Source organism: Thunnus thynnus, chromosome 21, assembly GCF_963924715.1.
Source record: "Thunnus thynnus chromosome 21, fThuThy2.1, whole genome shotgun sequence".
Classification (NCBI taxonomy): Eukaryota; Metazoa; Chordata; class Actinopteri; order Scombriformes; family Scombridae; genus Thunnus; species Thunnus thynnus.
Genome location: NC_089537.1, coordinates 17,366,381 through 17,379,221, shown reverse-complemented (window position 1 = coordinate 17,379,221; position 12,841 = coordinate 17,366,381). Strand labels below are relative to the sequence as shown.

Genomic DNA, 12,841 nt, shown 5'->3' with positions numbered 1-12,841 from the left:
GTATACATAGCTAGTAAATGAAGACAATCCACATTGTATAACCCACTACTGTCAGACATAACTACGCTGTGCACATATATAAGAAAAACCTGGTAGGTAAAATGTGAATTTGTCACGACACTATTACAACACCACCACAATGTCGCTAAAAATGACTGAACTCGGCCTATAATGTAATTTTACTAGCAGAAGAAAAAAGGTAATGTCACTTATATTTTCTAAACAGCCCCTCTTGGCTCCTTTATACAGAGATCCCGCATTATAGCCGTGATTTGAGACTGTTTCCGTTGTGTTTTAACGAAGTCGGAAGTGGGAGGAGGGAACGCTCTCACTTCCTCTGGCTGTTTTCTGGTCGTTTGTAACAGCAGCAGCATCAGACAAGGGATAACCTAATGATGGAAGAATTTGAAGGTGAGTGATTTTCCGGTGCAGGTGTCTCTTTTTTTAGCAGTTTCATGGAAAAGCCGTGCCCACAACCTTTCCGTTTGAAACCTTCCCTTTTTGGGATTCCCTGCTGCTTCAGCTGGCCAGTTTTTACCAGCGACCTCCTTTTTGTTTTGGGATTTAGCCCAAGTAATGCTAGGTAACGTTAGGGCCAAAGATGAAGCTAGCTGCTGGCTGTGTCTGTGACTGGGTGTGTTCCCCACATTAGCTGTAGGAGCTATCTAGTGCTATTATGCTGCTAACTATTCAACCGTGAACTGAATTAAACCATTGTGTAGCAAGGCACAGTCAGAAAGTGATTGTATTGAATGGTAGCTACCGTTATAAACACACGACTCAAGTGTTAGTACGACGGTTTTTATGTTGTAACGTTAGCTTCGGTGTCACCACGTCTGGCCATTTTGAGATTATTGGTGGAGACCCTGTAAAATTTATCAAAGGAAGCAATTCGTGTACATTGTGGTTGGGCTATTGTACCAACATCAATACCTAAAATAGAATTTATGAGAACAAGGTGGCCATTTACCATGTATCATATCATGGCTGTGTCATAACAAACTCAGTGTCCTTTCACATATGATTGTTTAAGCCAGTGGTTCTCAAAGTGGGGTCCGAGGACCCCCAGGGGTCCTTGAGGGGGTTCCAGCAAAACGAGGAATAATTTATTTTCACTGTAATTCCATTCACATGTAACACAATGACAGAATGTGTGACTATTTTGGTCATATGTTCCCTACACTTTCTGTAATAAAACATCTCAAAGCAAATGTCTTATCAGATGCGGGTCTGTGGTTTCACTTATTTTAAGCAGCATGACAAATGGTGACATCTGTGGACCATTTTTGTTCTTCATGACATGTAACCTCCTTCACTACACTCAAAATGTAATCTCTTATCCTTACAGACGGCGAAGCTCCTCCTGCTGGGGATCTGGTTCAATGTAACACCTGTAAAAGATCCTTCAATCCTAAAGTCTTGGTAAAAATAAGCACTCCTTCATCACTTCTTGAATACAGATAAGTCATACAGTGTAATAGTCAGAAGACTAGGCAGCAGACAAATGTTAATAATGGTGCAGTAGGTCTAATTCAGCCAAAATGTGAGAATTTATGGTTCTTCATGTGTGATTTTAAAAAAAAAAAGAGAAGTTTTATTGTGTTGAGCATGTACCAATACCAAAACTCACTGTGTTAACAATATTTTCCACAGTAATTATCAGCTGACAGGATATCAGCTGTTTGGTCCATAGTGTGTCATTGGCCACGCTCCAAATAGCCAGTAGGGCTCTGTGAAGAGCTCTTTGTAGGGAAGGTGAGAATCATTGCAGTAAAACTATGTGGTATAACAAAAGTTTAAAGATTTTTGGCTTTATGATTGAGTCACAGATTGAGAACCTGCTGCTGTGCTAAAATGTATTGTTGTAAGATCTAAATCTAGTAGAGCAGATTGTAGATCATAGTTGCTATGTAATGGAATTTGTTACCAAGGCATCTAACTAAAACACAAATGCAGTATGTGTTCAGATTAAACCATTCTAAGGGGCCCCCTTTCACAGTGAGATTTAAAGAAGAATAAATGGCCTTAAAACACTTATTTCTGTGTAAGATTATTATGTGCATATTTTTATTACCACCACTCTATTTGCCGCTATCATCACTTTACCCAACATGACTTAAACATAATATAGACTACAGTTGCAGCACATGAAGGCTTGAAATGATTTCAATAAGTTAAAGGAATGTATTGTTTCCCAGTAGAGAAAATGGACACAAGCACTCATACAGGCATCATTAGTGGATGATGGCTACATTAAAGCATGGTGCATTAGTGCATTATTGTAGGTACAGTATGTGTGTATTTTTCCAGGGATGTGCGCACATGTCTAGGCATGGGACAATATGAAAATAACATGTCACAATTATTTTAGCCAAAATAATTGGGATTAATAATACTATCCTGATAATCATCAAAATATGCTTAAAATGGCATTAAACATACTGGAATCACTTTACTTAACATTTTGTTGAGAAACAAATATTTATATTACATCATAGGACACATATCTTTTTTTTGTGAACACCCTCTTTAGTGAAAAACAAACAAGGATAGATTCAGAATCTTGCCAACACCCAGCAGGTAATCACAATGAGAGAAAAAATCCATTAATCCATTAAAAATCAGCTATCAACATGATATCCAAGCGTTCACATTACAAGCCATCAGCCATGGTGACAAATGACTGGAAAGATGTGGGCTCCCCCTTGTGGCAAATGGCAATTCAAATTAAATCAGGAAATCAATAGGACTGTACTAATGAGCTACACAGCTTTTTCATGTCACTCATGTGAGGATATTCACGATTAAAATACCTTGAGTGTTTTTATCCACCTTATATTTTCCCATCCCTACACATGTCTACATTAGAAGTTGAGAAGGTTTGGAACAACTGAATGCAACTAGAGCTGTAACAATTAGTCAATCAATCAGTATTGGTCATTGATAAATAGTTTCTAGCCCTTTTTTTAAGAAACACTGCTAAAATTCTCTGGTTCCAGCATACACAAATGTGTGAAAATCTGTTTTTATTCTGTGAGAGTAAACCAAATATCTTTGGGGTTTGGATCGTTCTTCTGGCAAATCAAGACAACTGAAGATGTCATCTTGTGTTAAGTTTCTTATTTTTCTTATGTTTCTGACATTTTCAGACGACACATTATTCTAATACTTGACATGATAGAGAAGATAAAATCAGCAGAATAAACAATAATTAAATTTGTTGGATTAAGTTTTGGAAAGGTTTTGTTAGCCATTTGAAGACAGCGTTTTGGGCTTTGGGATTGACATTGTTCACTTTTTCCTGATATTTTGCCTGGTGTTACTAATGTTACGCAAGCATCTTTGTTAAGATTTTGTTAAGATTTGGTAAGATTTTATTTGAAAGAAGAGTTGTGTTTGCTTTTATTTACTTAGCAGTTGTCACGAAATTATGTTATTATGTCTCGCTGTCTCTCTTCTTCAAACAAAGAAGTGTCAGAGTAAGAAAATGACAGCTTGTATACACACAAATCTCCAAATATGGCACATTTGATTTGGTTTGGTTATTGTTCATGGTTTTTCCTCTCTACAGGAGAAGCATGCTAAAATCTGCCAAAAGTCAGCAGCTAAAAGGAGGAAGGTTTTTGACTCCAGTAGACAGAGAGCTGAAGGCACAGACATCCCTGTACTCAAACCCATCAAACCAAAGGTAAGGCCGCACCTGAGATGGGATGGAAATCCAACCAAACCCAAAGTATGTTTTGAAAATTACCAAGAAAAAGAAACTGTTAAATGTTGTACACTCCAGTCAAAAAACTTGGGTAATGTTTATCTATTTTCATTGTATCTTTAACCTGAGGTTATTCATTCATTCATACATTCACTATAAATACTTACCGGACAAGACCAAGAGTCATGTTTTGGGCAGTTCTAGTTTCGATATTGATATCACAAGTCAGGAGGTTGTAGATTATCTTCAAATGTAAACCACTTTCAATTGTATTTCAGTCACAAAGTTCATCTTCTTCTGAGAAAGTAAGTTGATTCGTCTTTTTTTAATTTGTCCATTTTTTCTGTTTAGATGATTTTTAGTGGCACAGATAATCTGCTGAAACCGAGGAGGCTTTCATTCACTGTGACTTGCTTTTCTGATTTTCTTTCTTTTTATAATTGTCTTGAATAGTCTGAGGGCGTGTCTACTCTACTATACTGGTGTTAATGGTTTAAAAAACACAATCTGTGTTTTCCTTTCCTACCCACAATCTACAACTGACTGTGATCAAATGTATCCCCTTATGTTTTCATTTTCTTTTCTTTAACTATTGATGTCTTAATTCTATCTTTTCTGGCTGCACAACATCCTTTGAACCTATCATAAACTCATATTACTATATGACAAACCACCTTAAACCAACAGAGCTTAGTTTATAGCACTTCCTTCATAAGGCACTGAAGGTCACTTCAATAACTAGCTGATTGTTTTTCTGCTGTCCTGGCCTCAATTAAGTGCTGCACACTCGCGTCATCCTCTCAATGCTGAAATAACAATACTCTCAGTTTTGTGGCATGAACAGCACATGCCTCTAGTTGGTATATGATTGTCTCTCTATTAAATTGTTGGTGCTGGAATTGGGAAGTCCAGAATGACTCATTAAGTTGTCAGAATGTAAAATTATGAATGAGGCAGTCAAATGAAGTTCTTGTATGAGGGATATACTGTGAATAGAGCGTGGTTAGAGAGAATAAACGAGAATCAGTTCTCAGTGTTTGTGAGACAAATGCACTTAATGAACCTGAGAGCTGTAATCCTAGGAGGAAGTAGGAAGTCAGTGGGGCTGTCATGTTGCCACAAAGGGTAGCTCAGAGGACAGTGAACTACTTCTGTCAGAAGTCATTAGCTTTAGACTGGACTCCGATTGCCACTATGGAAAGAAAATAGACTGTGTGATTTTTTTTTTGTTTGTTTGTCTGACACAGAAAATAACAAAATTCATTAGTGGTGAGAATGAAAGGCATGGTGGTCAGCTGATCCCTGACTACCAAAAACAAAATTCAGCATTCAGTAAAAGCCAGGTTGTAATGGCAGGGATTTTCAGGCCTAAACTGAAGGGAGTTGAGAAAGATTTTAGTAAGTATGGAATAGCAATAGCTTAGTCAGGAAAACATTGCAGATAGCAACGGACTTCCTGGTGACCCAATAACATTTTATTATTTGTTTGTTTAAGTGGAGAGTAACTAGAGATATTAGAAGAGAGAGGAAGTTGACCTTCTTTTCAAGCCATGCGGTTATCAGTCAGCTCACCAATAATGATGACACATTCAGTTCAAGTCGCGACAGCACATCAGAATGAAAGTAATGAGGTTTACCGCGACACCATCAGTAGCTGTCTAAGGTCGTGGTACAAACAGGCCTGGTGTGACAGAGCGTCTCCTCTGTGCTGCCTCCTGCCAGGCAGAGCCCCCTAAGAAGCCGTCCAACTGGCGCAAGAAACATGAGGACTTCATCAACACCATCCGAGCTGCTAAGGCCCTCACTCAGGTCATGAAGGATGGGGGACCTTTACCCCCACCTCCTCCTCCTACTTACGACCCAGGTAACGTGCATCTCTGTAGTGAGTGGCTTTAACCAAGAAACAAACTTAACAAAAAAGTTGAACAAAGACAGACACATTTCTATATTAAGAGGAAAATAACTTAAAACAGCATTTAGTAATCATTTAGAGCCTCTTGGAGCCAAGTGAATAATCTGTTAACACAACACTGACATTCCATCGCCTTATAAGGTTTTTATGGCAAACTTGTGTTATTTCCACATCCAGTAAATATGAAGCAACATCATTGTTCATTTTGAGTCATGTTTATGTCCACCAAGCAAAAGTAATCGTCTCTTAAAACAGGATTTATCTTATTGTACCAGATGTACCAGATAAAGCTACTGGTATGTTCTCTTACTACCTGGTTTGTTTTTAGACTATATCCAGTGTCCTTACTGTCAGCGGAGGTTCAACCAGAGTGCCGCTGACAGACATATTAAGTTCTGCCAGGAACAGGCCGCCCGTATGCCGAACAAGAGCAAGATAGGAGATACCAAGAAACCTCCTGCACGCACACAGGTATTATGCACAGATTGTACCGCGCAGTGTATGTGCACACAGACAATTGGTTTTGTGTTTTTTGGGTTTATTTTACTTGATATGATGTCTTCTATCAAATTTTCTAGATTTGGAGGGTGAAAGTGCACCTATATACTGAAACATACAGCATTCATTTACATTGTGAATCTGGTTGTATGTTAAACAGAATTTTTACACATGCACTGCAAATTTTATTTATACCTATGTGTGCATTTACTTTAAATGCATGCATAGGTAAGTTGCTGCTTATATCTTTCTTTTTGTGATTAAAAAAACAGCTTCGTTTACTAACAAGCATAATATGAGTGTACGTATGGAAAGCTGCACAAAGCCATTCTCTCCCAAATACTCGGCCGGGCAGTTCTCATTTCTACATTATTGCCAATTCTTTGTAATTAAGAAGTGTTGTTTGTAATTCCATAACAATATCTCATCTGTTATTACCATGGCGAGACACCCACTTTGCAGCAGGTGTAGAATTACCAGTCACTTAGCAACAGCTAAGCACATGACTGGGGCGTTAACTTGGCAGCCAATAAAAACAACAGGGTCCAAACAATTCACGATTTTTATCATTATAAATAAATAAACCTTGGCTGTTGACCAGTTTTGTCAGTTAGGTTTCCTGATGTGTCATGGTGGAGTAAATTTTATTTGCAATGAATCCTGATATAATACCTGTTTGTAAAGCCAAAACCCTCGCACATATAGTCATATCTGAAGGTTTCTCATGTCATATCTAGCTTTCACACAGAGGCACAACCACACCACAGGGTATGATGTGACTGCAGTTATGAGCCCTTTTCAGACGGCATTACAGCTTTAAGCAGACATTTACAGAAAGAGACTATACTCATGCAGTAATTGGCCTTCTAGTGCACTAGAGAGGGGGTGGTGAGTTAGAAAAGTTATGAAAACAAGGAAGAAAAGTGTTTCCTGTTCTCTCTCAGGCTGTATTGCTGATGGATTTTAGAACTTGATACGTTAAATCCTCAATTTTATCATTTAAGTTGTAAGATAGCAAAATTTGCTTCCTGTTTCTGTAAAGATACTAAGAGTTAACATCAGGGTGCTATGTTGCAACTCACTTAATTTTCTGTTTGCTCACATGCTGTATGTAAAGCATTTTGCTGAATAGTCATTTATTCCACAGTTCATATGAATGAAAACTGAAAATATAGAGAGGGGGTGCCGGTCAAATTATTAATATGGTTTTACAAGGATTTTTTAGCTTCTTCTGCTTTGGTTGGACTGCAAGGGGAAAAATTGTTTTTATAGGCTCCTCAACAATTTAAAATTGTCTCTTTAGCAGACTAGTTTATAAAACTGATTTTATTGTGTTTGTGCTGATAACGGAGATCATAAATAAATAATAGTGGTGTTAGTAGGCGGAGCAAGGTGCATTTAATCTCTTTCTGGGCACCTTGTGCTGCTACAACCTTCATCGTAGTCTCACAGCATTCAAATCAGAGTTGTGCCCAAGTTGAAGGTGTTTCTAGATCTGACCCAGTAAGATTGCTGTTGTGACTTTTATGTGAGTTACTTACTCATTCAGATGTGAGAACAACCGTGTTAAACTGCCATCACATCAATGTTACGAGGTGTATTTCTGAAATCCTTTCTTGATCAAGAAAGCTGTAGTACTATATACTGTATGACTTCCTGTGTACTTACTGTCTCGTTTCTGTGTCTGCAATGAGAGAAAGTCTTTTAGTGCTCCCAAGCCCATGACATCCATAACTCATGTTTTGTATTATGTACTCATTACACCCCTTGTTTTTTACCATTGCCTCTCTCTTTCTTCAGTACAAGCCTCCTGCTTCTGTAAAGAAGGCCAACCCTCCTGCTGTGTCAACCATCCCTTCAGCCTCCTCCCGTTTACCTCAGAGGTCAGGCTCTGGACAGTCCACCGGTAAGAGCGTAGCTGTGGTGATCATAGACTTTCACACGTTTCTCTTTTCACACGTTTCTCTTTCTTTCTCTCATTACTTTTTCTCTCCCTTTCAAGGAATCCCTTCTAGTAAGATCTCCTCTGCAGGTTCATTGAGGAGTAATCCCTCCGGCCTCACAAGCCCTCCATCAGGGTCAGTGCACACACATGTACAACACACACAGCCACACATACCCCTTTTTGACCGAGGCAATTCGAGGGCCAGTTTGGCCTAATTTCCAACCAGTTCTTGCATTTCGACAGCCAAAGAACCAGCTCTTGGCCAGGAAACTGGTTCCAGAGCAGTTTCTACACTTTGCTGGTCTAGAAAAAAGAACCGCTTACGTCAGGGGCTGGGGGCAGGATTATCATGACCAACCAAACCAAAATGCATTGCGTCCAGCCAGGCTAAAAGCTGTTAATATGTCACTTTATTAAGTTTTAATATTTTTTCAAGCGAGAAAGTAACCATGTAGATTCCCAATATGTGGTCAGTTTATCCAAATAACATGTTTGGAAATTTGCTGCAACGTTTGTCAGAGATGTGAAGGGGCTGCTGGCCAGTGTTACACTTTATTTGGTGACCCATCAGATTCTGTGACCTGCAGTGTTGGAAGAAGTACTCAGATCCTTTAGCTACTTAAGTAAAAGTATCTGATATATTCAATAAATTTAACAAAGTACATCATTAATACTGATGAGACAATGCATAAGCAGCATTTTAATACATCAGTCACAGCCAAATTTTCTGCAAAATTAATACTTTTACTTTAGTACATTAAGTAAATTTAGCTGGTAATACTTCTATACTTTTACTGAAGTAAGGGACCTGAGTACTTCTTCCAACACTACAGGTCACAGAATATGATGGGTCACTAAATACAGTGTAACACCGGGTGAGACAGCTGTCAGTCATGTGATACAGTCAAGTCTTGCTTGATTATACTTCAGTGTGGTCAATCTGCTGGTAATGGCATACTTAATCATTCATTTAGTAGGCAGTAAGCAGTATAAACGAGAGAAAGTAAAGCTGTGATGTAGTCAGCCATTGTTGTTGTGCTTGAGTTCTTCTTCTGCTTTATGGCGGGTGGCAACCAGTGTTTGAAGTTGGCATTAGCATTGCTAGGAAACCTGAGGCGTGTACAGTTGCGTAACAACTTGGCTCTCAAGCCCGTGGAAAAACAAGCTGGTTGAACCCGTGGAAAAGGTTCGCTAGTTGAACCAACTGCGAACTGGCACCAACATTAGCCCATAACCAGCACTAGGTTCCAGTTGGTGGAAAGGGGGTAACGGACAAGTGAAAGGCTTTATTCTTCACTTGATTACAGTATATTGATGGCTGTGTCGTAACCTTTTACATTTTACTGTGTACAATCATGTCTCCAAGCGTTTGTTGTGTTTGTGTTAACTTGAAATTCTGAGTTTGGTACATATTCATGTTATTGCGGAAAGATTACATTTCTTCACCGTGATCTCAAGACTTCATAGTGAGACTAACCCAATCTTATGTGAAGAAAATGTATATTCATGTATTATCCAAAGCTATTTTGTGCTCTTTGCTAACTACAGTATCCTTCATGGACAACTATGTTGATATAAGATATTATCAACACTGATTCACTGATGGCCTCATAAGTATAATAGGTCACATTAAATATACATTGTAATTGCTCTTATTGCAGGTCAGTAGCAGCTCAAATGCATGTTTTGAACTTGAAAACTGCACTTTCACACATCTGATCCTACTGTGCAAACCCAACCTCTCAGGTGGTTTTCATTTGACACAACCTTGTCTCTCTTCTCTTTTGTTTTTCTCTGTTCTGTTAGGGTGGGAAGTAAGACCCGAGCAGCGAGCTCTGGCTACAGCTATGGGAGGAACACTCAGTCTGGACTAGGACTCAACAAGAAGAAAGTAGACAACTACATAGCTAGGTAAGCCAACTCGTGAAGACATTTGGTCAGAAGAAAGTTGTGCGAGAATGAATAAAAAAGCACAAGAATACAGCCACCATACAGTCTTTCTAAACTACGCTGACCTCTTGTGGTTTGGTGGTGTATTGCAGCTGTACATATAGATGCAGAGTCCGTTCTGTTACCATTCATTAACTTGTTTATATGCACACACTCTGGTAAGAATGCATGCTTAATTTCACAAAATACGGCTCTACTTTGACTTGCAGATGCTGTTAAATTTTAATAAATAAGTTTTTCAGATTTGATTAGTTATGACTGATTCTCATGTGCATATTCTAGCAGAATGGTGTCTTGAACAAAATCAACAACACTTAACTATTTACTTCATTTGCTTAAAGGGATTTGAAGTTATTTTTTTGTGTGTTGTATCACAACACAGTGTACCTCGACATTGATTCAAATGATATTCATAATACTTTTGTAAGTTATTCAAGAGCATCTTAAAATCTTTACATTATTAAAACCTCTAGAAATCTGTTAAAATTATTGTTTCTAACTTTGCTGCTCTGCTGTCTTTGTTCAATTTCTCAGGAATGAAGTCGATGGTGAGAACGAAGTCGGCAATGGTGGAATGAAGAGCAAGTTCTGTCACGCTTGTGGGACCAAGTACCCCGTTGAATCTGCCAAATTCTGCTGCGAGTGTGGGATCAGGAGGATGTGTATCTGATGGAGGTCAGAAGAAGGAGAAAGTAGAGGAAAGTAGGGATGGACAGGTACGCAGAATAGCATCAGAGGGTTTCACCAAAGCTTATAAGAAATTTAAAATTCATATCCGTCTGTATTTTCACACTTCGGTCTAGTTTCACGGCAGTAAAGTGATGATATTGATCAACAACCTTACAGTTCTCTGTTTTGTTTCTAATTGTTGTTCAGTCTTCATATTAAGGCTAAGGGTTACCATTGGCGAGTACTATTACCTGCCCCTTTAATGACACAACACAATAGCCATAGTTTATCATAAATGCTGCATTTAGTTACTCAGATTTTTTTTGTTTGTTTTGAGGCTGATGGATCTCAGTGGTGATCTTGAATAAAGTTCTGTGAAACTGCGATAAAGTTCATATCAGAAGGTGGCTGATGGCTGAAACAGGCACAACTCATGCAGTTCATTATTTTTAATTACCTTACCTCTTACCACCGATTTCGTCCACAACATCCCTGCTGTTGCACATGACCATTACTGCTGTGAAACTAGAGGTTATAGGGATTCATTTGTAATGAAGAAAATTATTAATTCGTTCATTGAATTAATTAATTGATAATTATTCTTTCAGTCATTGGATCCTAAGTAAGGAGGTCTTAACAAAAGAAATTTTATTGTCACTGGTCATCAGTTATATAGAGCAGAGTCGGTATCAGCAACTGAAAGCTATTGGTGCATCCTAAGAAGATAATAGAGGACAGAGAAGTAAGAGTAGATAAAAGCAAGGAGGTGGATTGTAAAATGCGAAAGAAGGAGGTTAATTAATAGTGTTGGGTGAGTCGTTAGAGGTGGGTGTGATTGCCCCTGTATCTTGAGCCCCAGTCAACCGTGGTCTGAACTGCATTACTTAGTCCCATCTGCCTCTGCTTCCTCACAAACAGAATATGTTCCTATTGATGTGCAATATGATTGACTACTGAAGAAAACAATGTGTGTTTTTTTTCCTGTTTTTTTTTAAAGGAAATGTTTTGGAATTTTGGGAAGATATCGCCTTGTATTGACAGGGACCAGTACAAAAATGAACAAACTGTCAAAGGTCAGCACTCCCTTTAAGGTCACTTTACAGGCAAAGGTTGTTTCCATCTCCCGTCATGTTACTGTTGTAGGCCTGATGTTTCTCAACAAATGTAGCATTTACCCTTTTATTCCCTCTCATTTCATACAATGAAATTAGGTATTTATTTTCTTATTCCCTTTCATTTTTACTGAATGAAAAATGACTGCATCGTTTCTGTTAATGTTCTACAGAATTAAAATGTGTTTTTATTTGGATTTGTTTGAAACCTAAATGCAATGTTTCTATTAAGTCAGTATTCAGTGCATTAAGGTATTTAGGGTAAATAGTGCAGTAACACTACAGTCATTTTAAATGCTCTGAATGGGTGTAATTCGGTATCTACTGCACGGAAGTTTTGTGAATTAAGATGTATTAAATATGTTTTCTGTGGCCCCATTCAGAGGATTATAGGCATATGTCTTTATGCCCACAGATTTTGTCAAATATTTGGCTTCTACGAATTTCATACGATAAAGTCAGTATACGTTTCCTGGCTTGCAGTAGACTTTCAGTCTGTAATACAAATAGTTGCCCTTACATTAGATGCTGGTATTGATGACGTTTTTCCCCAAACATCAAATATACAGTTGTGCACAGATATTATCACATTCATCCAGCAAGGGGTTGATCTCTCTGCTTGACGTAACAGACACTATTTATGAGTCAATACATTCGTAGGAAGAAAACTGAGGCTAAGGCCTCTACTTGATAAGCATAGATACGACTTTTATGGTTAATAAACTTTATCACTCTTAACTATGATTAAGTATGATAATCTTTGATAAATTGTTGTTCCCAGAAGCAAACTATCTTGATGTCACATGACAGGAAATGTTTAAAACAGACCGGACATGCGTGTTCTCCCATATTGATTACAAAGATTGTTCGCCTGGATACAGTTGTGCACTTAATACGATGTATATCCACCATCAATAAACTTTTATCAAGAAATTGTGAGAGTGTCTGTTGAAGAGAGAGGAAGTAGAAAAAATTAGTGTGTTGTAATGTAGGGTCAGTAAGAGTAATACTGTAAGTACAAAGTAACACATACAGTAAGCCTTTAC

General features: G+C 38.2%; 1 protein-coding gene across 3 annotated transcripts; it reads left to right on the top strand.

Annotated features, from left to right (window-relative positions):
* Positions 1 to 300: 300 nt before the first annotated feature.
* Positions 301 to 12,726, top strand: zc2hc1a (zinc finger, C2HC-type containing 1A). 3 transcript variants are annotated; one of them, XM_067578421.1, is made up of 11 exons: positions 302 to 411; positions 1,349 to 1,422; positions 3,572 to 3,688; positions 3,988 to 4,014; positions 5,432 to 5,573; positions 5,950 to 6,092; positions 7,920 to 8,025; positions 8,122 to 8,197; positions 9,871 to 9,975; positions 10,549 to 10,730; positions 11,681 to 12,726. In XM_067578421.1, the coding sequence occupies exons 1-10, from the start codon at positions 393 to 395 to the stop codon at positions 10,682 to 10,684; spliced, it is 945 nt and encodes a 314-aa protein (XP_067434522.1). In that variant the 5' UTR covers positions 302 to 392; the 3' UTR covers positions 10,685 to 10,730; positions 11,681 to 12,726. The 3 variants fall into 3 exon arrangements, with proteins under 3 accessions (XP_067434523.1, XP_067434522.1, XP_067434521.1); XM_067578420.1 differs by having other exon boundaries at positions 10,549 to 12,726; XM_067578422.1 differs by lacking the exon at positions 3,988 to 4,014 and having other exon boundaries at positions 301 to 411; positions 10,549 to 12,726.
* Positions 12,727 to 12,841: the final 115 nt, after the last annotated feature.